General features: G+C 37.8%; 1 protein-coding gene across 6 annotated transcripts in view; it reads left to right on the top strand.

Annotated features, from left to right (window-relative positions):
• VAV3 (vav guanine nucleotide exchange factor 3) overlaps positions 1–24,302 on the top strand; it is a 395,302-nt gene extending 371,000 nt beyond the window's left edge. For 4 of the 6 annotated variants that reach the window (XM_031651411.1, XM_031651415.1, XM_017945337.3 and 1 more), the window contains 4 exons: positions 1,314–1,443; positions 18,982–19,065; positions 21,233–21,384; positions 22,077–24,302. In XM_031651411.1, the coding sequence (XP_031507271.1) occupies positions 1,314–1,443; positions 18,982–19,065; positions 21,233–21,384; positions 22,077–22,118 (408 nt within the window). In that variant the 3' untranslated portion in view covers positions 22,119–24,302. The remainder of the gene's footprint in view (positions 1–1,313; positions 1,444–18,981; positions 19,066–21,232; positions 21,385–22,076) is intronic. The other 2 variants (XM_031651419.1, XM_031651417.1) reach the window with 1 other exon arrangement.
• Positions 24,303–24,576: the final 274 nt, after the last annotated feature.

The raw sequence follows: 24,576 nt of genomic DNA, 5'->3' as shown, positions 1-24,576 counted from the left end.
GCCCGCTCTACCTAAAATGATCTTTCCCTGGTTCCTGGCTATTGTAATTTTACTAGTTCTTCAGTTTAAGCCAAGCTACTTGTATTACAAAACTTTTCATCATCCTTCTCATTGGATACACAAAACCAAGTTCTCTCTCTTGCCTTTGAACTTTCCCTTCCCTTGATGAGAACTCCTCAAGGGCAGGAGGCTTAGCTTTATAATCTCTGTGACCCCTGAAGCTCCTGGTACAGTGCATTCCGCAACACACTCAAGTTTTGTCTTAAATAATAAATCATCGATGATTCTCTTTTTCTTCTTTCAGCTGATTTCTGGACTCATTGATTTGTTTGGGGAACTTTGAACATAACCACTGAACACAGATATTAAGTTGATGGCTGTGGGATTTTTAGAAGAATCGAGTGTTTTTTTTTTTTTTTCTGTTTTTTATTTTTAAACAGGTGCTCCAATAGAACCATTGAATAATTAAGTTAAAAGTGATTTTTCTTTTATTTTCATTTCAGATATTTATAAAACATTTTTATATCTGCAGTACTCATTTGATGATAAGATACATTTTTATTGTGAATTATTATTCAGTTTCAGTTTACAGTAGAGAGATTCAGATTTCTGCAGAATCTATGAAACCAACCTGTGAAATTTTCTGAAACCATAATTTGAAGGATGGCATGTGGTTATTACATTAGGCTTAGATGTATTTAAGACAAATTATTTATGAGAGAAAATTGGAAAGAATTACATTGACCTCTGTGAGTAGCAGATATGCGGAGCTATGACGGGTACTATACTTCATCAGAAACTAAAAACAATGTCAAGTACCATTTGTGCTTTATCAAGTTTTGTTTACCATGAAAAAGTATAAGTTTGTTTTTCTGCCATTTTGAAAGAAAATAAGTGCAGGAAACTAGAAATTGCTATATATTCAGCAAGCAGCTGTTCCTTTTATTTTGGTTTAGAAAGGCAAGTATTTCATAAATAAGAACAATAATTACTACTCTGAAACTGAGATTTAGTGTGGTTTCTTTTTATTTTCTACATCTGACTGAAGACTAACAGGATGTTCTCCATCTGTGAATAACAACAGGGGGTAACTCATATTATTAATGGCTTGAGTAACAAGGACAGCTATTAGGTAGGTGTCATGTACATCCAGACAACAGGGAGAGATTATCATTTACTTAATCTTCCATATACATATGGAAAATTTAGCATTAAATTGGTCATCCTTATATTGTATTTGTGTGCTGAGGAGTTCATGTGTTTGAGAACAAAAGTATCTTTATCAAAAATATGTTTGCTTATTTTTTCCAAAGGAACTTGTGGAGTACTACAAGCATCATTCTCTCAAGGAAGGGTTCAGAACCTTAGATACAACTCTGCAGTTTCCATACAAGGAGCCAGAACATTCAACTGGACAGAGGGTTAATAGAGCAGGCAACAGCTGTGAGTATTATACTTGATAATACAATTTACTGTCATGTAAAAATTAGATGCACAATAACATTAAACATCTTCATTCCAAATTTTAAAATGTAACCAATGGATGTGCTAATGCATGAGCAAGGACTTTTTTTCTGGAGTTCAGTAGAGTCAGATGGACCAACAGGCTTGTGAACACATCTAATTATAGATCTTTATGGCAAATTAAAAATTATGTTTATGTTCAAAAATCCATCAGAAATGTAAAAGATATGCTAATATTTACATTTTATACTTTTCATTGACTTTTATATTAACTAAACTCTTTTTAACTTACATGTAATGTGTGTGGTCATAATTCTGTTTGAGTAATAGTATTTAAGCAGGGCTGGTACACAGCTCTCCAGTTCGCCTAGTATCTCAAATCTCCTTATGGTCTATTTCAGTGACTACTTTCAGAATTTTGATATTACTAATGTGTTTTTTTGGATGCTAGTATTTCTAAAACCATACATTAGCCACTTTCTTTCAGAATGAGCCCTGTGCCACAACTAATCACAAAAGATTAGCATGCAAACAAAAGTATGTTATGGTTGGACTGTGAGTCTAAGTTGAAAACCTTTTTTCTCATCGTTTAATGTTACATAATCTTCCTGGAGATAGATATAGCATGTAACAAAAAAAAAAAAATTGAAAAGTGTCATCAAGAAGGTGTGATTTAATTCTCTTTATTTGGTATCATTTTATTTTTTTAAATAAGTGTTTTGGGGAAGAAATGAATACAATTTCATTACTCTTAGAATCTTTAGCCTAAGCAAAACTGGGATATCTAGAGGTATTTGAAAACAGAATTTGCATCAGTTTAATATAACTTAATATTTTTTCCCTAAAAGCAGAAACTAAAAGGGGAACAGGTAATGCTCTGGGTTTCAACAACATCAGTGAAGTTTTATACATTTCAATTTAAGTAAACAAACAATCTGTCACATCAACTGACGTTTTTTATTCAAGTAACTTAATAGATGTTCTCCTCACAGTGATCAATGGTGTATGCCTAAGCTCATACAATGAAAGTAGAGTGAACTTTATGTTAAAACTTTAAACACCTATGACATTTTATCTTGTTATTTTGTAGCCCAAGATTACCTGATTATTTTAGATTCTCAAATAGGCATAATTTTTGCTCATTCAAAAATGGAAGTTTTCTCTAAAAACAATTTTCCTACAAATTTCTTAAAACTCTGTTGAATCTATGACATTTCCCCCAGCATGAAACATGTAATTTTCAAAGCTCTGTTTCTTTGCCTTCCCAGCAGCAAGAGATAATAAAAGTTGCCAGGGAGTTTGGTTAGATGAAAAATCCTGTTTGAGTCATTCACTTAGCTCTAGAGAACCTAGGAGGGAGAAGTGGGTAGACAGGGAGAACAGATGTCCCATGTTAGGTAGGAAGGTCACTAACCCTCATATTTCACTCTGCGGTTCACGCCCAGCCAATTCCTTAGTGTTTAATACGTGGAAGTACTCAGAGAATGTCGCCGGCAATGAATGAAGTTGCCTAACTTAAAATGTTGTCTCATGTTTAATGAAGTATTTAATGCTCAAACTTGTTTGATAACTAAGAAGGGAATTACAGGGCATTTTAAGCATAGGCAGTAGAATGTCTTTGAATATCCATGCTAGACCCAGATAAATTTTTCAACTAATAAAGTCATGAGTTCAAACTTCCCTACCCAGTCTTTTTAAGAGATTCTGACAACTTAAGTCAAGCCACTAAAACTTTTTTTTTGTAATTGTGAAGGGAAAGCAAACAATTCATTTAAAATTTTATATTTGTTATAGTTTGGTTTTGTTCATCAATTATTCATTCATTAAACAGATATATATTAAACACCTCACACACTCAAGGCACTGTTCTGGTTCTGCGATATAGCGATTAAGAAGACAAAGTTCCTATCTTTATGGAGTTTACATTTTAATGGGGAGACTCAGGCAAGTCTGGCTTGGAGGAGTTTCATATTTTTATATAGAGTGGTCAGGGAAGATCTCCCTCATAAAGCGACTTAAAAGGAAAGAAGGGGAGTGGGTTAGTAATGATTGCACTGTGGTTAACACTCCAAGATTAGTCATTCATTACTGCAAAGAAGGATTACAATCTTAGATCAAATTTGTGATACCATCCCAATGATTTATTTACTTTATACTAACTTTGTATAAAATTAGAGGAAGACTAAGATGGTTCTGGGAACTAAAGGAGGTGTTCTATATAAAGCACTTAGCATAGTGCTCTTACATGGTAAACAGTAAAAGTTACTGCTGACTCTACAACTTCTACTTCCTCTACTACTGCTGCTACTTCTAACTCTTATTCTAACACAGCACTTTCCTATATTTCTAAGGCTTGAATACATTTACTAATTATGACTCATAGCAATGTACATCTTTGCCTTTATGATATTTTAAATATAACTTGCTTATTTTTATACCAAGACTTGATAAAAGTTCACCCTTAAAGAAAGACTGCTTCTGGTTTTATGCATTTTATACATCCCAGGAAGTGGCATGTTTGTATAGAAAGATTGTGCAAGATGTCTTCATATTGCTTACTTTTGGTTCATAGCTTTAGGTATGCTGCTATCATCTAAAAATAACATTCGCCAAGCAGTATTACCTTGGGATACTGGGTTGGACAGAAATGGCATCTCCATTACTTCTAAAAGGCCTCGGAGTATACAGAGCAGGCAAGGTAAAGCTTGGAACCATTCTGTGTTCTGAGTAGAGGTTGAGACTAGAACTTCAACTCCTGAAACCTGCTATTTTTTATTCCTATTATTTTTAAATAATCTAGTCACCTTGGAAAAGAAAGCCCCAGGGCACTGTAGAGGCCACTTACTTTTGGGCTACTCTAGGTTAGAATGTCCTTAGAATGTTTACCAATTATTTTTTCAAGTATGTGCAATGTGATAAGATTATGACAGGGCTATCTTATGCAAATGCAAAATAACATTTAAAAAGATGTTGATTAGAATTAAGCAAGTGTCCAAAGTATTGGGCAAGGAGCATAACATTTTAAAGTTAGGAGCCCATTGTAAGCCATCTCTCAGCCTGTCTCCCAGAGAGATGGGATTTTATCTTTGTCTTTGGAATGACTTAAGAGCATTTCTAACTGAGAAGAAAAGAGAGAAAGAAAAAGAACAAAGGGAGAACTCAGGCATAGCAGGGAGCTATTGGGCTTCCCCTAGAAACTTCAGTGACTCCGTGAAAGTTGTTCTGTGGATCTTTGTAAAAATCCCATTATTTTCCAAAATGGTCATCTCAAACCTGCCTTAGATTGCTTTAGGTTCACCTGTAGGGCTTGCATATTTGTAGGGCATTAAATTGACTTTTGCCTTTCTTGCTCTACAATGAACACTTAATTATTTTCAGGTCTGCCAGAGTAGCTGTCTGACCTTAGGCGAGTCACTTCGCCTGTCTGGGCCTTAGCTTTCTCATCTCATAAATGAGGAATGAGATTAGAGATTTTATAATGTTCTTTTAAAAATAGCATCTTAGGTTTTTTCCTTTGTGTGCATGAGAGAAGCAGGTAAGGTAATGTTATCAGATTGATGCATCGGGAAAAGTTGTATGATTAGCTATTTGTGACCCATAAGCGGAACTTAAATATTTTGCCTAGTTTTTATTTGTAGAGAATTAGTTGGGCCGCAGAGTAGAGTTGAGTAATTTTTTTAAATAGCTGTCACTGTATTTATATAATATCTAAGTGTCTTCTGTAAGAACTTATTAATTACAAAAGAGTAATAGTAGTAGTAGTAACCAAGTGATCAAAGTTAACATCACTAATAATGGGACAAATAAATATCATGTACCTCCTAATATAATGCTCCCAGTAGGACACACCAACACTTTGGTGATATTATTGCCCCCAAAAAGCGTAAGTGGAATCTAATAATGAGGAAACGTCAGACAATTCCAAACTAAAAGACATTCTGCAAAATAATTGGTCTATGTTCTAAAAGTTTCAATGTCATTAAAGATAAAAGAAAGTCTGAGGAACTGTTTCAGATTAAAGGAGACCAACAGATGTGACAATTACATATAACATGTGATTTGGACTGAATCCTAGAACAGGGGTTGAGAAGATACATATATATACACACACATGTGTGTATATATGTGTGTGTGTGTGTGTGTGTGTATAGTAACATATATTTTGTATATGTTATAAAACGTGTGTATATATGTTTCTATAAAAGATGTGATACAATTGGCAAATTTTGAATAAATTATCTTAAGAAATAGTAGCGCATCAAAGCAATTTTCTGCTTTTGATAATTGTACTGGGGATATACAAGAGAAGAGAATACCTCTGTTTTCAGGGAACGTGTGCTGAGTATTTAGCAATAAGGGGCATTATGTCTGCAATTTATTATCAAGTGGCTCAGGAAAAATGCATAGGTTGATAAAGCAAACATCATAAATTGTTAACATTTGGGGAGTCTGAATGAAAAATATGTGGGAATTCCTTTTGTTATCCCTGCTACTTTAAGTCTGAAATATTTCAGAATAGAAGTTTTCAGTTGTGGAGATGATCCCATTTGCTGGCTATATCTGAAGAATTGGGAGGTAGTGACAGTGTCCTTCTTTTGCCTGCTTCAGACATAGAAGGGTCTGGTCCGTTAATGTGGAACACTAGCCTGTACTGAACAGATCATATTTGAAGCCATCTGTTCCTTACCTGGGACCTCATTGGATCTGCTTCATTCATTCATTCATTCATTCATTCATCCCTCTATCCTGCAAATATTTTCAATACTTAGCATATGCTAGGCCCTGTGCTAGATACTGAAATTATAATAGTGAATAAGATTCACAATCTGGTGAACAAGAACAGACAAAAACAAATGCCTTCAATAATCACAATTTTGATCATCCTTATGAAGCTGAAGCATAAGTACAAGGAAATGGGAGCAGGGACATTTAGCCTGTAGGGTCAGAGAAGGACTTTTTGAAGAAGTGACAGTCAGACTAAACTTAAAGGATCTATGAGAGCTGGCAGGGTGCGAGGTGGTGGCCAATAGGGAATCTGCATAGCGAAGAGGTCACTCGTGTGAAGGCTCATAAGCAGTAGAGAACTTTGTATGTTTAAGGAACTGAAAAAGGACCAATGTGTTGGGAGTATAGTGAGTGGATTCTGATATTTGCAGTAGGAAAGTATTGAAGTTTTACAGACAGAAAATGGCATGAACTAATTTACATTGTTTTAAAAGACCGCTGACTGCTCCTGAGAAGTGGCCTGGAGGGAGGCATGCACTGAGGGGAGATGAGTTAGGAGGCTATTGCAGATGTCCACGAGAGGAATAAGCATGCTTTGGACATGAGTTGCACAGTGACAGTAGAGAAGGACAGTGGCAGGTTTGCATATACCTTAGAGGTTGAGTTGATTGGATAAAGGATTTGAAATCAATTTAGTGCAATTATGGTACATAAGTATTTGCTTTGGACAACTGGCAAGTGATAAAACCATTGACAAACCAGGAAACAGAAGACATAGAACAGATTTAAGAGAAAAGGTAATATATTCAGTTTTGCAGTGTTTAGATACCTGCAGATATTCAATGATTCAGGATGCAGCTGGCACTGAGGAGAGTAGTCTGAATTGAAGGTAGAATTTTATGAATCATTAGTACTTCATTTCATAGTTCACATAGAATATAGTGATGTGAGAATTATAGGCATTTGTATATAGGCTTAATTTCTTCTGGTGCATTGTTCTCTGGAGCCCTAGGGGCCAGGACCCTTTGCTTGTCATTCTCAATTGTACTTTTGCTCATGCCTTGCATGAAATAGCCTCAGAAGGGGCTAAACAAGTGAAGTCAGAGTCTAAGGTTCACAGGGGCCTCAGCAGGTATTAGAGTGATAAGTTGATACTGGAAATGCTTGGGAATATGGGTGAGTTTGAAAGCAAAATGTAGATCAGCATGTTCCTTTCAATGTGGTGACAAATAGTGTAGAAATTCTTCAAAGATTGACAAAGGCTACTTTTGTCATTGGAGCCATAAGGTTGACCTTGCAGGAAGAAGTAGAAGCCAGAACAGAGCCTAGGCTGCCTCTCTGGGTGTGGTCTCTTTCCTGCCACCCACTGTCCCCATTATTCTATTCACCATCCAACAACATGCTTATCCTTCATTTTTAGTCTGTATTTTGGGCAGAAACAGAAACTTGGATAATTTCTGTCATATTTATTTAACTCAGTAGAACATAAAGTAGCATTCTTATTCCTGATAATTCCTTAAACATCCTAATAATTCCTCAACTACTATTTATTAGTTACAATATAATGGAGACAATATTTATTATCTCCTTCATACAGGTTCCCAAACATCCACTTAACTTAGTTTCTCCCTTGCCCTTTTAATTCAGCATTCCCATATTCATCTGCCTTTATTTTCTGATTTTATTGTATCCTCAGTTTTTTGTCATCTTTTCCTCAGTCATTTTATAATTGGGTTTGATATGATCTAATTTTATTCCGGTAATTTAAATATGTGTTTTAATCTCATTATATTAGTTTCCTGGAACTGCTATAAAATTACCATAAACCGAGTGGCTTAAAACAACAGAAATTTACTCTCTCACCTTTCTGGAGGCCAGGAGTTGAAAATCAAAGTGTTAGCAGGGCTAATTCTTTCCGGAGGCTCTGAGGGAGAATCCCTCCCAGGCTCCTCTCCCAGTTTCTAGTGTCAATCCTTGGCGTGGCTTGGTTTATAGATGCACTGCTCCAGTCTCTGCTGGTCTTCATGTCACTTTCTCTGTGTATTATTGTCCCTTCTTTTCTCTTATGGACACTTGTCATTGGATTTAGGGTCCACCCAAATACAACTTGATCTCATTTTGAGATCCTTAACTGAATTACATCTGCAAAGAGACCCCTGTTTCAAATAAAATCACATTGACAGGTTCACAGGTTCTGGGTGGGCATACCTTTTTGAAGGGCCACCATTTGACCTGCTGCAGTTTCGTTGTATTAATTTTAAACTTTTCTCTAAAATGTTCCATCCTTATTCTAATTTTTCTTTTTGTCATTTTTGTAACTTGGAGTTATAAGAGGACTCTACATTATTAGAGCAGTCAGGCAGTCAGTGAATAGGATTTATAAAAGAAAAACACTACCTTAATACAAAAAAAAAAAACAAAAAAAGTGTTTTCAGTGAATTGTATCGCTTTTCCGCGGTGAAATGCGTTATCTTTCTGAGAGACTGCACTTCCTGCCAATGCAGGCTCCTAAACAATACTTGCATGACCATTTGTCTGAAATGTTGTATTAAATATTTGATATGGAATAAGAGTACCTAAGAATTCTGAAATTTAATAATTTGATGATTAGCAGGACACTCTTACTTTTCAAACCCCTTTTACATATATTAGATCAATATCTCCAGTGGAGTATTCCAGGAATCTCTAGCCCTGTGACAAATACCATGAAAATATTTCTTTTGTCAAAGTTATATGAGAAATGCTGCTAGTATGATATATTCCCTTCTAGGAAAGTGACAGTTTATCTAGAGTTTTCCCCAGTTTATTTCATCATGCAACACTGTCTCGTAGTGTTTAATGCTCATGTTAGGAGCCTTAAAAGAGTTAGTAGGTGTGAAATACTGAGAATAGCGTCTCACATGTGGGAAGTGCTATGTGTTTTGCTGCTGCTATTACCATTGCTGCTCCTGCTACCACTTTCAATACTGTTACCCAGTGTGAAGTGTTACATTAGCCTCATTTGACAATTTTTAAGTATATTTATAAAGTCCTTCTCCTTTTCGCTGATACTTTGGTTTTTACTTCTGTTTCCTGGGGCTTGGCTCCTCTCTTCCAGTATACACACTATTCTGTGGACTAAGTTAGTTATAACATATTGCTGACATTTTTATATTCTTCTCTCTCAGTACGTCTGTGGTGCCCACAGAATTTACAGTTCTTGAGCAACTGATCAACTGCAATTGTACATCTTCATTAGTAAGTGATGCTGGGCTTCTCATTTTTTACTTACTTACTTCAGGATCTTTACCAGCTACTCTAAGGCATTTTTATTCTGAGCCTGATGGCTTTAAAAGTTAGCAACCGGTATCCAGGATCCCTTCAGAATATGGCTTATAGGTGTAAATTCTACAGATTCAGATACCTCATTCAATGCTATCTTTTAAATGTTTCAAGGCTCAGAAGCAGTACTTATGATCTTAGAATTTCTCATCTTTTATACTGTTCATTAATACTTTTATACTGTCTCATATAACCTCATCTTCTAAATTGAAATCTGATCTCGGCCAGGCTCAGTGGCTCATGCCTGTAATCCCCAGCACTTTGAGAGGCTGAAGCAGGCGGATCATTAGAGGTTAGGAGTTTGAAACCTGCCTGGCCAACATGGTGAAACCCCGTCTTTACTAAGAATACAAAAATTAGCCAGTTGTGGTGGCAAGCATCTGTAATCCCAGCTACTCGGGAGGCTGAGGCAGAAGAACTGCTTGAACCCAGGAGGCGGAGGTTGTAGTGAGCCAAGATGGCGCCACTGCACTCCAGCCTGGGCAACAGAGGAAGACTCAATATCAAAAATACATACATACATACACACACACATACATACATAACTGTTCTCAATGCAGTTAATATATGTAACATTCCCTAATTTACCATAGTGCTTTCATATAGCAGCCCTGATCCAAGAATTGGTTTTACTAGTCTCTTGCTTGAAAAACAAACAGAAATTCATCTACATTGGGAGAAATTCCCATTTTTTCTTCCTAAAAATTTAACCAGGATCCTAGTTATGAGGATCAATGCTGATATCTCTTTTTTTCCTGATATTGACTGATATTTGACTTTCTCTGCGGAATCCCAAGTCTGCATAAGGTAGCAGGTTTTAACTCTGCAACTCTCTTGCTCTTAATAGCATTAATAAACTGACTACATATTCAGCTAGGGTTTCCTTTCATTAAGTCATGCTTTCATTCATTGCTTCATGCATTCAACATTTGTTGAGCCTCTGCTTGCACTAAATACTCTATCACACACATGTCTCAAGTGTTATATACAATATAGCTTAACATCTGAACAATAGCTAGGAATGCCAGAGAAACTCTTCTTGTATTTCGGCACTTCAAACTTACCATCCACATTAGCCGTAACACAGGTTTTTTTGAACAAGTATGTTCTATAACACTCCTGAGAAGTCATCATCAGACTTTGCTTGAACACTCAGGGGACTTTATGGTCCATACCACACAAAACATGCTATTTTCTGAACAAAATTAAGTTTTTTTCTTATATTGATCTAGAAATTTGATTTGCTATAGCTATTTGCTATGATTAGTTCAAAATAAATATATATTCTTCCTACCAAGGTAACCCCCAATATACTATAAAATAATGTATATTCAAAATAAATATACTATATACTCTCCCTCTTATGATAACCTTTCATCTGGTATGTTCTTTCCCCTTCCCCACGCTTCCTTCCTACCTCGTCATTCCTTCCTTTTCTTTTCTTTTCTAAAATAATTAATCAATTCCTCATATAAATGGTTGTCAATCTCTCACCATCCTCTGACAGATGCACTCCAATTTGTCAGACTGGGCACAAAAATTTCAATATTGCTTGACTCGTTGGCTCAGATTTTTCTTTATTCAACACTCATGTCTTCCCCAGTTAATTTCCACCCTTCTCTTTCTCCTTCCTCCTCAAAGGGTACAGTTCTACATATTTGAATCGAATCTAAGCACTTCTTTCCTCATTTATTCTTTAGTTGTTGCGTCCTCACCATTAACCTCCTCCATAGTTCCCCACATTCATTCATTCATTATTCATTAATGCATTCATTCAACAAATCTTAATTGAGAGCCTACTTCAGGGCAGGCACTGTTAAAATACAGCAGTGAATAGCATGGATAAAATTCCCTGCCCTTATGGAGATTCCACTTGCCAGTAGGGAAGGTAGCTAATGGATTTAGAAAAATAATTAAGTGTATTATGTTAGGCATTACTGAGTGCTCTGGGAAAAAGAAACCCTACCAAAGGAGTGGTACTCATGAGTGCTGAGGGATGGCTTACAATTTTTAAGTGGGCTGGTTGGGTGAATAAAACTATAGTCTCATTTTCCCTCTTTCTGGATGCATAGCAGAAAGCTGGTTCATCACTTCTGAGTTAGTTCAATGGTAGAGCAGGCTGACACCAGCCACTGGCTCTAGAAACTCCCCTTTCTAACTGGCCACTTGTGTGACCAGGGAGCTTCTGTTATTATTAGCTTGCATAAATATCCAGTCAATACATAGAGCAGGATGCTGAAACTGTAACCACAGCGTGTGCAGAGCATTTATGCCTCACCTCAGCTGTAGGACAATGGGAGTCTGGGAGATTGCAGGCACTCTACCTACTTCTCTGCTTGTGTGTTGTTCCCACAATAAGCTCTGTTTCTGTCAGCATCACATGGCACTAGTGGTGCGGATCCATGACTATTTTATAGGACGTGACAGCAGGCCTCATTGTGAAGGTTGCATTTGAGTCAAGACTCGAGGAGGTGAAAGAGAGAATTGCCAGTGCTAAGGAAGGGGTATGTCTGACTGGGCAATGTGGCCAGAGCAGAAGGACCAAGAGGAAGAGTAGCTGGAGATGAGATTCAAGGGACAAGTGAGGCCAGATCACTTAAGGCCTTAAAGCTTTTACCCTTGAAGAAACAGGAAACCATTGGAGGGATTTAGGCAAAGGAGAAACATGGTCTGCCTTTAAAGTTTTAATAGGATTATTCTAGCCTCTGTATTGTAAAAAAGACCATGAAAAAGAGATGACAAGGTAGGCGCAGGAAGACCAGTTAGGCCCATCCAGCAATCAAGGTAAGTAATGATAGTGACCTGAACAGTGCGTAGCCATATAGGTGACTATATTTATATTTTGAGGGTGATCCAAAAGGATATTATGACACATCAGATGTGATGTATAATAGTAAGAGAAGTCCTAAGAATAACTCTAAGGTTTTTGCCCTGAACAACTGGAGTTTGGAAGGTTTTGTTTTGTGTTGAGGGCTCCAGTAGAGCCTAAAGTCTAATCATAGCATTCTCAATCCAAAATGAATCATTTCCGTATCTCTACATAATTTCTGTGTCTATCTCTTCACTAATTTCTGAGCTCCTTTGATGTCAGAGGCTCTACCTATTCATTGTATCTCCCGTAATATCTTAGCACAGTCTTTGGCACATTAGAAATATAATAAATGTCTGCCAAATATTTTTTAAATATGGATTTAGAATTAACATCTTGATAAACCATATGCATATAAATAATCTGAAATCCCTAGGCAGTTTCCCATAGCAATAAGAAAGACCTTATACTTACTTTGTTTTCTTGTTAATAGCTTTATATGTTTATATTCTGTAACATTGAATACTAAATAGTGGTTTATTTTTTACAATAATCCTAGACATAAGTTTTCCTTGTTACAACTTTGGATTTTGGGTTAACAGAAATTTGTCAACTTACCATTCAATTAAATGAAATTAATCTAAATTGTTCCTAGTTTTTTTCAGTGACAATATATAAAATATACAATAAGCACTAAACAATGGGGTTTTAGGTCATTTTGTTTGGGAGAGATTGGGAGCAGTTAGTTGATACTCTGTCTATGAATTTTGCAGGGCATCTAAAACAATATGCCTGAGTTCTAAAATAAAACCAGGATAAGGATCACAAATTTAAATTAAGCATTCATTAAATTCTCAGCATGTTCTCTGCTGTTAGGCCATCTGTAGACAATCTTGGCAGAAAGAACCTCCAAGACTGCTCATCAAAGCATCCCACTTAGGAGTGCAGTTCTTCAGGAAAACATCTAGGGCCACTGCTGGGCAGCAAACGCAATGATCACTGTGTTGACGGTACCATTGGCCCAGTCTTCTCATATTCTTACTAACAACTTTTTATTACCGAAGTGAGTGAGAACACATGTGCTTGTTACAACTAAAAACTGAGTGTTGAGGAATGTCTATGGCAGAGAATACTTAGCAAATAATTTAGGGTAATGTTCTCTGATACATGTAATGGATAATTGTTAGGATTTGATAACTAGTACCTGAAGGAAGAGTGTCAGTTGAGGTTGGTTTCCAACGTGTAAAAATTTCAAATATTACTGAAAACTGAGTAAATTTTCATTTGCTCATGAACATTAATAGCACGATCAAGGCAGAACATAATACTTTAAAGCAGTCCTTAGCCTTGGCAACAAAAGTATAGGCATCAAATATCCAGTCACTAGTACTTTTTTATCCTACCATAAACACTGTGTTCTTTTTCTTTTTAATTGACATTATTCGTGTTTTGTGGCTTTATCTTCTCAATCAGGTCTCAGAACTGAATAATAACCACTAATGATTTGCCAATCGGTTATTATGGCTATGCTGATAACTTCTATTCCCAGTTTATTTATTTAACAGATAACTTCTGTTCACATTAGGTAATGTTAGTACTTCAGGTTTTGCTTAACTTGGAAAACTTGATAAATAATATTTGACTGTGCTCTTAATAGTTCCTAATTGGAAACATTAAGTCACTAAATTATGAGCCACTGAGGCATTTGCTAATAATGCCCCATGAATGTTAGCTCAATTGAGAGCCAGGTGTCATACACATGCAAAATAACCAGATACCTACCTAAGTGTGATGGTCTCTGTAAGCAAGGTGTCCTCCCTTGTCTGTGCTAATATGGAGTTGAAAGTGTTGTAAAAGGGGGAAAGTTAGGCCCTTAAATGAAGCATCCAGTTTGCAAATGATTATCTATTGAAAAAGGTCACAGTATTGGTGTAATATTATCTAAATGGATACTGGTGTGCATAAAAGGGTTCTCTCAAGAAACTTCCAGAATAACATGATGCAGGTAGGTTATCTGTAATGTTAGTCAGTGAATGAAGAGTCTAGGAGATGATAATCACCTCAACATCCACATTTAAAAGTCACTGTTACTGAGCTCTTTTTAATTCTATTCCAGGACATGCACCTACCAATAATTTTTGCTTTAGAAGTTTCTTGGTATTGCAGGAGGAGTTTGATGATGAAACCATGCATCTGTATATATAGAAACATGTGGATATATTATCAGTATGGATGGAAATATATTTTACAGGTGAAAGCATTCTAAAAATATTTTTATCAAATACCTTATTCTGATATTGCTTGCATCTGGGTTTAAATCCATACTTTCCTGGAGAAACATGTTATCTTTTACTCTTGTCTCAGTAGGTGCCAGGCATTCAAATGCTGTTTTCCCAGCTCAAAGGAACTAAGGACCCAAAGGCAGTTACCATTGATATATAGGAAGAGTGACAACAATAAGTCACGCTACAGTGTGTAGAAAAGTAGAAAGCATCCCTACCAATCCTTAAAATGTTTGGCTGAGAGCTATACACTGGGTGGCAGGAGAAACTGATTAACCTTTTACTCCTAAGAAGATTCCTCAGGCATAGAGTATAGTTAATGCTGTGAGACATACAGTATTTAATAGGTGTTCAGCATCTCAGAAAAAATAAAATAGTTATTGTAGGAATATCACTGATAGATTGTGGCTCTCAGGAAGCCTGGGGAATAGGACCTGAACATATTTCGCTCTTTCCTTTGTGTTTTGCTGGCCTTTGTTGGAAGTCTTATGGAGCAGTTTAAGTGAGCAGATGATGAGCTAAAGGAAGGGAAGGAGGAGACATAAGGAACTTGCAAAATTAAATACCCTGCCGAGATACTTGTCCATTCAGCAGCCTCAGTTGCTTAGCACTGGACCTGATCCTGTGGAGGATGCAGAAGCATATAAGGACTGGCCCCAGCCCTCCAGAATCACCGTCTAATTGGGGATACAACACAGAACCTACAGTAATTAAATATCAGAGCCATGAAGTGCCATGATGCAGATGCCTACCAGAGGGCTAGGAAAGGTCAAAGAAGGGGCCAGAGTATTGTCTGGATTGTCAGGGAAGGCTCCTGGGAGGGGTCTGGGCTGAACTTTTGAGACAGGGAAGTTAAGGTTAGCAGAGGCCAGGGAAGGAGCAGCATTCCAGAATGAGCAGATATTTGGAGTTGGAAATGTAGCTGAGGGCCTCAGGAGGTAGTAGGAAGCTGGTCTGGGTAAAGAGAACACATGTGGAAATGTATGCAAATTTCATTAGAGAGGCAAGAGTGGCCAGATTATGAATTGTTATGAAATTCAGGTCAAGGGTTTGGATTTCCTAATTTAATAAATAGTATGATGGACTCTATATCAAAGGTGAGTTGCTGCGAGGCAGTATTTAGAACAGAAGAGAAAGAAAGCCAGAAGAAAGACGACCATTTGGCTGGCAGTTTTCTGATGGTAGGAATGATATAGATACCTGAATTGGGATGGTGCAGCTGAGAGAAGTACTGAAAGATTAACTTCATATTGCAGAGGAAGAAAGCACTTTACTTAGGGGACAGGAAGGGCTGAACGGTGTACTAACTTTGCAAGGGTAGTTCACAGAGAAAACAGGGGAGTTCTTGCCAAGGGGAAACCTGGGAGTTTGAGCTAGATTACAGGGAAGAAGATGAGGAATTTGGTTTCAGACACATTCAATCAGACGTAAAAGCTAGTCTTTGTAGTAGTGTCATGAAAACATTTGAAGCCATTGACTGAAATTCAGTTGAGAAGCCAAGTCATATCCAAGAATCTCCTGCATTCATCAGGGAAAAAATTAGTTTAAGTGAAGACAGCAGCAGGGCCAAAGCCTAACTGTGGGGACTAACGGCTGTTTGGATGGAATTATAATATTTTAGATAAGATTTAAGAGGATTCTAATTCTAGCTACTTGATAGGAATGCAAATGATGATAAGGCTTTTAGAGTTAGATAAGAGAGAGGGCTAGCACCCTGATATTCTGTAATTGAAACAGAGATTCAAGTCCTTTGGTGAAGCATTACCCATATTCATTCAGGAATATTAGATATTTTAAGATTACAGATAGGTTATCTTATCTAATTTATCTACCTATTGTTGAAATTATTTAATTTGCATATAACTGTGTTTTCACTGGCTTATCATTTCTCTCTTCTAGAGCTAACTTATCTCTTGTTTTATTCCAGACTCTTGGTGTAAATTACCTTCATTGGAAATTTTGGAGAAATATAGTGTTTTATTTATTTATGGATAAAATAGTCCCAGAGAGAGAGAGACACAAGGATGGACACTTAGAAAACAGTCCCAGCTACTCGGGAGGCTGAGGCAGGAGAATGGCGTTAACCCAGGAGGAGGAGCTTGCAGTGAGCCGAGATCGCTCAACTGCACTCCAAACTAGGTGACAGAGGGAAACTCTGTCTCAAAAAAAAGAAAAGAAAACAGTCCAAGGAGAGAATTCTAATGCCCGACAGAAGTAACGTTTAGAATGTTAGAATGAGGGCTTCTAACTACAGTTTTCACAGACATGGGATAGGAATCTTAGCACCAGATTTTCTACCAGTAATAGAGTTAGATGTATCATTTGCTCATTAAAATGGAGGTGGCATCCTATCCTCTAACAGTGTATCATGATCTCAAGAAAATGAAAATGTACCATTTCTACTGCATGACTGAACATGACTTGGGCTGATTATAAAAATTAGTTGTAATGGCATATATCAGTATACTTAAAAATAATAAATGTACTGCAGAATGTGCAATGGAATAGAAAAGGACTTTGATTATCAACAAGAGTATATATACTTCATGGTAGGTGAAAAGTAAATATGAGGCCATTTGTGAGAAAAGTCTGTCATGAATGCATCAGTGTGTATATGAGGGCTCCAAGGCCATTGATTCTAAGAATAACTAAACTCCCTCCAATTCTCTTGGCCAGTCTGCTTGGGTGGTGTCTGGGAATCTCCTTAATAAGTCCCTGCTATCCACAGATATCCTTAGGACCCTTTCATGACAAGAATATTAACTCTGGAAGAATTATGTGGCTGTCAAGTCAAGCGGTTACCTGAAGAGAGGCAGAATATATTGGAAGATGATGTGAACTCATTCCCAGTTGTCTTAGCTCACTTTTTCCTCATCCTTGGCTGTAGAAAACTTTTAGTCACAGTTCAGATTAGGCCATGGTACAAGTAACAGCAACCCAAAAACCTTAAATAGGCTTCAAGAAGATAGTTATTTCTCTTTCCCAAAAAATCCTGGAAATACTCCAGGGCTGGAGGGCAGGGCTGGTCATCTCTGTTCCAGGAAACCTTTAGTGATCCAGGTTCCTTCAGGCTCATGCTCCACCATCCTGAAAGGGAGGCTTTCCTCCTCATAGACCAACATAGTAGCTTTCACATTCCAGACAGCAGGATAGAATGAAGAGCCAAAAAGAAGGGCAAAGGCCTGTGCCCACTGTATTCTTAGGAAAGGTCCCTGAACCTGTCTCATGACACCGTTGTTTATATTCCACTGGCCAGAACTTGGTTGTATGGCTCTACCGAATTGCAAGGGAGGCTGAGAAATGTAGCCTTCTCTCTAGGCAAACACAGCCCAATGCATAATCTAAGACATGAAAGAAGGGGAGAATCAATACTGGGAGAAAGTATACAACCACACCTTCCTTTTCCATTGCAGTGGCACCATGGTATCAGCAGGTCACGTTATATAGCTGCCTGCGGAGGTGCCTGAAGCAGAGCGGCAGTTGCAGAGTAATCCAACAGTCTCTCAGAGCAGGTACCCTGGAGTCACATCACTTAGGTTTGATTCCAGATTTTTCTCAGATGTAAAGGGGAAATAATATTAGTACCTTCCTCTTAGAGTTGTGACGATTAAGTGGAATACTGAATATGGCACTTTCAGCGTGGTATCTAAGACTTCAAAACCATTTGATAAGTGTGATTTAGCTCTTGTATTAACAGTAAAATGAAAAGTTTTAGAGCATCCATATACATGTAGCTTTTTTGTACATCTCTACAATTTGGAGGATATATTTGCTTTTTTCCAGCTATAAGAGCCAGAGTGGTTTTCATTTCTAATTGCACTTTTCTCCTTTTGAAAATAAGCTGACATGTGCATGCTTGGTTGGGAGGATGGTGGTAATTTCTAACAAATTGTATGAATGATTTTCTTGAATTTTCCATGGGTTCTGCATGTTTCATTGATACAATCTTACAGGCTTTTCTTTGTAATGGTTTTGATGTGAAGGATTACTTTACAGTAAGCATCTACAGGATACCCCTTTCCACTGATGTAACAAAGTGGGAATTGGGCACTACCTCAAGAGGATGAGGCCATTGTTGGCCATCCTTGGATGGATGGGGTTCAAAGATGGCAATGTGGAGTGGGTATTCTCTGTGTTTGCTTATAAAAGGATAGACAGCTCTGAACTGCAAAATACTATTGTCTATGAAAATGTAAAAGTTCGACTTGTTCTTCATTTAGAAATGGTGATAGGAAAGAAGTGGGTGAAAGTGAAGCTTGGTATTCCAACTTTGATGTGACAGTTTTCTCATGATTACAGACCACAAAATAGTTGTGTTGAGATATTTTTGCCAATACCTAAATGCTCTTTTGCTTCTCTCTTTTTCTTTCTTTCTTGAAGCCCCCTCTTTGTTCTGTGGCTTTTCTTTTGTAACTCCTCCAGACTACAGCTTTGTTCCCCCTTCTTCCACTCCTTTCTGGTCAGGTACTGCTTTACTACTTTTATTTGTCTCTTCAACTTGCTTCTGCTTGCATATAAAATATTTGAGTTCCATGTATGGCTTCTCATATGGATACATCTCCTCACAGACACTCCCTCGAGTTCCATTACCACCATGCACTTTACTCTTCTCCGTCATAAAGTCACTGTTCATCATGACATTTCACTCCTCTGGTGTTTGTGTGTGTGCTCATGCCATGAGACATTTTATAATTTATCTGTTGGGGAGAGTTTGCAGAGGGATGGGGCTGAAAGTATAAAGAGGGATAAAAATCTATGAAATCATTATTTTTCTTGAAGACCAGAAAGTTTAGTTGAAGAAAAGCCAATGTTTATGTATTTTCATGAAGAAAATAAATAGAATTAAAATCCCAAGTTTGTTTTCAAATATAAAAGTAAAATACAGTGCACATTACTTGAAAAGATGACTGGCGCCCATGAATTCTGCAGTTCTTCAGTTTGTGTGCGGGCATTTTGGTCTTGATTTCTGTCATTACCCAGAGAGTTTAATGGCTGTTTACATGACATTTAGGGTGTACATTAGATAAAGTCTGTTTTTCTGATAGATTTTTAAAAATTAACCTGTACATCCCAATAAAAATCATAGAATTTAGAACTAGAAAAAACTTACAAGTCATCTAGTACAAACCTTTCATTTCGTAGATGAGAAAAAATGTGGCCTTGAGGGGTTAGGAGACCTGTGCAAGGTCACACAGTTAAGTTGATGATTGGTTTTTTCCATCACAGGGGTGTTTTTATGTGCACCGACTCTAACAGTAGTGCCCCAGTAATGGGACAGTTTTCAGTGAGAAAGCTATTAAAGTGGTTTGTGTCCTGAACAGTAAAATAAAATGACCTATTTTTACTCCCTTTACAGTTCTGAAATCTACAGTATTGCCATTCATTTATCTCATGATGGACACCTGGAGTCTAAAAAAATTTCTGTCATTACAAAGCCATGAATAATGGTTCAGAGATCCCTGTAGCCAAGTGGGCAGGCTCTTCCAGGGTAACACGGGTCATAACTTCTGCTGCCTGAGCCCTGGGAACTGGTAAAAATACAGATGGATGGTGTTTCCCATTTGTCTCTTTTTCTCACACTTAAGTTCCTTTACCATTTAAGATTTATAAAGTTTCACCAACCTCCGATGAGTGATTCTCAGAATCACTGAACATATAATTGAAAACACTTTATAACCCCAAAGAGCAACAGGTAGAGAAGTTAATATAAAATGTGCTATGAAACACTAGAGACTAACAAACATGAACCACTGGAATGGAGTTTTGTTTTCAGAACAGGGCCAGCAGGGGCAGGGAGAAAGTTAGCTCCTGTTCTGCCATCGAAAATTAAAGACACACACACACACACACACACACACACACAGAGAGAGAGAGAGAGAGAGAGAGAGAGAGAGAGAGAACTCTGAACTGAACATGAATACCCTGACATTTTTGATTAGATACGTCAGTAAAGTTTTTCGGTAAGGCAGTATTTGTTTCAAAGAAAGAAAATATATGGATGGCATTTATGTGTTCCTTCTGTGAGACCTGATTCACACCTCTGAATTATATAGAAAACAATAACTAAATTTATCCCCAAATAGTTTTAATGTAGAAAGCTTCATTAGGGAAGAAAGTGCCACTTAACCAGAAGTGATAACATAGATTTGACAGGAGACTTACATCAGAGCAAACTGTTTCGTTGTTTTGAGTGTTAGTTGAAGCAGTTACTGGATGAAATCATAAAGCTTTACCTTGGAGGTGCTAGTTAGATTACTGGGCCATCAATAGGAAATTTATGATGAAATTCTTTTAGAATCTATCTCCTTAGATACTTAGATATTAACCAGTTTTTTTAGTTTGTTTTTTTCTGTTTTGTTTCGTTTTTATAAAAACTAGTCCTAACTTTGAAGTTCTTATGAAGGATGGAAAAACAGGACAATGATTCTTTAAACTTATGAAGCGAATTTGCCTGCACCTGATTGAATTGAAACAGCAATTTTGCTGCTTTCAAGCTCCTCTGCCATTATCGCTGGTCTGTAATGAAATCACGACTGTGCATTTGATAGCATCAATAACAGTCATCTGATTAGGTTCTCATGGTTGTTAACGAACTGCAAACCTACTCTCACTCCTTGTCATTTCTTGGCAGTGTTAAGTCCAAAAGTGCTGGGCATTGCCATCGCTCGGTACGACTTCTGTGCAAGAGATATGCGAGAATTGTCCTTGTTGAAGGGAGATGTGGTGAAGATTTACACAAAGATGAGTGCAAATGGCTGGTGGAGAGGAGAAGTAAACGGCAGGGTAAGTTGGTCCTTAAGTAAAGAAGTAAACGGCAGGGTAAGCTGGTGCACATGAATGAAGGGGACCGAGCAGTTGTTGGCACCTATTGTGGTGCCAGGGAGAAGCCTCCATACTGTATTGCAGCTGTCAGCCCACAGGCTCCTGCCCTCTGGAAACTGGTGCTATATTTTGCTGATACCAGGGACTCGCTGAAAATATTTGAAATGAATATGATAGTGACATATGTAAAATTCACTTGGGCAAGTGGGACAGCTTCCTGCTTGGAAAAGAGTTGAGGAGCGTTTCAGTTCTTTTTAGACCCTGAGCCGTAGAGCTAAACTTTATGTGTATTGCAAAATATCTATAAGAGCTGCTGATCTAAATTGGAAAGAATGGGACATAGTACCTCTGTCTTTTCATTCTGTTCTACAGCAGAAATAGGAATCATTATGCAGCAGAGCCCCCCGTATTATACTTAATTTACATATTTATTTGTGTGCTAGTGGATTAGAACACTGTTTATTTTATTCCTCCATTTCGATCATTCACTCTATTAGGCTTCTAAGAGCAGTTAAACCAATCTTCTCACCTACAATGGGCATAAAACTCCAGTTTAATTGGGGTGTTATGAAAACAAAATGCTCTGTTTGTAGAATCCTTTGAAGTGTCAGATACAAAGTCATGTTGCTATGTTGGTTGCTTTTCTTTTTTAGGTGGGCTGGTTTCCGTCCACGTATGTGGAAGAGGATGAATAAATTCAAATCCAGCATCGCACCCCGCACCAAAAATTTCAGAGAAGGGATAAGTAGAAGCCTGCACAGCGTTGTGAATTAACTGAAGTGTTTAAAAAGCTGCATTTCTGGCTGTTCAACATCCTCCCTCCTTAGCCCCTCCTAAGTCTTAATGCTGAGATTTCTAAAGATGCTGGTACTGACAGATTAATGGCTTGCCTAGAGCTGTGCAAGAAACAGCCTGCCAGTCTGTCATTGTCAGGGACCAGGGCAAAACCAAGAGCTGTTCTTCCCAGAAGAGCCCTGCAAACACATTGGTTCATGCTTCCCTTTACTTCATCTGGTCAGATACCATGAGTGCCAGTCATCAGTAAATCTTTAATACACTTTTGCTTTATTCTCACATGTCATTCACCAGATTATTTGATGGTACAAAGAAGCAGAAGTGTAATTTTTATTTTCCCAGCATGAAGAAAAATTGGAGTTCTGCCATTTGAGCAGCTTACTGGAAAGATCCAGCCTTACTTGTCTTAAATTGTCCAACAAGGTGACTCATTGCCCGGCAAACACTTTTTCCCTCAGATGTTACTCATGATATTATAAAATATGAGGCCAATGTTCAGGTTTGCCTCATAAGTGAGATATCCCTGAAGGAATTTAATTATTCATGTGGTGTCCTGATTATATTTGCAAACTTCTTTATAAAAGGTGAAAAAAGCACATAAAAGAGAGGGTGTCTTCATATTAAACCTTCACAACCTTCATGATTTCATAGGATTATTTTGGAAATATAGTACTTGACTTTATGAAAGAATGTGGGCTAGGTATATTAGGAGTAGTTGCCAATAATCTGAATAAGGTGGCATTGTTTACAGAAACAGATCAAGGGCTATAATTTATGTCATTTTATAGCAGCAGTATCTATTAACACATGCCTTTTCCTCCCATCCACCTCCCCGCCCCTCCCCTTCCGTCCCCCACAAAGATGATCTGGGACATGACTTTTTTATTCCCACATTTTCTTGGAGCACAAACAACCTTGTTGAGGATTTTGGAAGGAAAGCACAGCTGGGTCCTTTATTCATTTCTGGGACAGAAAGAGGGTCAGTGGGCTTTTGTGGGCTTCCAGCTTCTCTGAGTCTCCCCCTCTGCAGCCCATCCTGGGAGTGTATTAACTGGAAGGAATATGAGTCTTGCAGTACATTTGTTTTGCCAAGCCATCACTCTTTTATGTGAGGAGCCTAAATACATTCTTCCTGGGGTCCAGAGTCCCCATTCAAGGCAGTCAAGTTAAGACATTAACTTGACCCTTTCCCGATGAAATATTTCCTCCACAGCAGAAGTTGTGTTCGGACAAGATTCAGAGAGTGTTTCATGTTTGGAAAAAAAGAAGAAGCATTAACTTAGTAGAGCTGAACCAGGAGCATTCCGTTCTGAAATTTTGAATCATCTCTGAAATGAAGCGGGTGTGGCCTGCCCTCTCCTCAAGCCGTTTGGGTGCCAGAACTCAAGGTTCAGTGGACACATCCCCCTGTTAGAGACCCTCATGGGCTAGGACTTTTTATCTAGGATAGATTCAAGATCTTTACCTCAGAATTATGTAAACTGTGATTGTGTTTTAGAAAAATTATTATTTGCTAAAACCATATAAGTCTTTGTATATGTGTAAATGATCACAAAAATGTATTTTATAAAATGTTCTGTACAGTAAAGTTACACCTCAAAGTGTACTCTTGGAATGGATTCTTTCCTGTAAAGTCTTATCTGTGACTCTGTCTCGGGAATGTTTTGTCTGTTGCCATCAGCTGAACTTTATTATGGAGGGAGCAGCCTCACACAAGCAGAAACACTCCTGTGGATGGTATTGTAGCATGTATTGTTTATTTTAGTCAATAGACCCTCTCCTTATAAATGGTGTTTAGTCTTCCTATTGCATTTCATGGGCCTGGGGGTTTCCTAGCAGAGGCTATTACAGCTCCTTTTTGTGACATTACCAATTACATCTTTGTCTACGTTTAATACTTTGTATTGGAAACTTTAAATGCTGCGGATTTGTGTAGAGTTCTAATACCAAAGACAGAAGTAAATGTTTTCCATATACTTTGTCTTGCCTGTATGCAGCCCTTGTGTAATATGGTGAATTAGAGTGGTATTTCACTTTGTATTATTTTGTAAATATGTCAATACAATAAATAGTGACTAAGTTGATTTCTAAGAGTTGGAGTCTTTTTATTGAATGATCCCTGTATTAGTAAGCGTTCCCCTGAAAATGGATGACACTGGATCGTCGGGCCTGTACCCGGTCATTGCCAGCAGTCCAGAGAGGACGGGAGCCGTGTATGTGGGGGGGTCACCCCCGCACCCCTGCAAGCCCCGCCGACGCTATGCGTCTAGTAGGAGGGCCGCTGCGGTGAGTCTTGAAGCCCAGGGCTGGACCCGGGCAGAGCCGCCGCAGGTGCAGATCTTGGTGATAGTAGTAAAT

The sequence above is a fragment of the Papio anubis genome, chromosome 1, assembly GCF_008728515.1.
Source record: "Papio anubis isolate 15944 chromosome 1, Panubis1.0, whole genome shotgun sequence".
Taxonomy (NCBI): Eukaryota; Metazoa; Chordata; class Mammalia; order Primates; family Cercopithecidae; genus Papio; species Papio anubis.
Note: the sequence above shows the minus strand (reverse complement) of the source record. Positions and strands in the feature narration are given on the sequence as shown.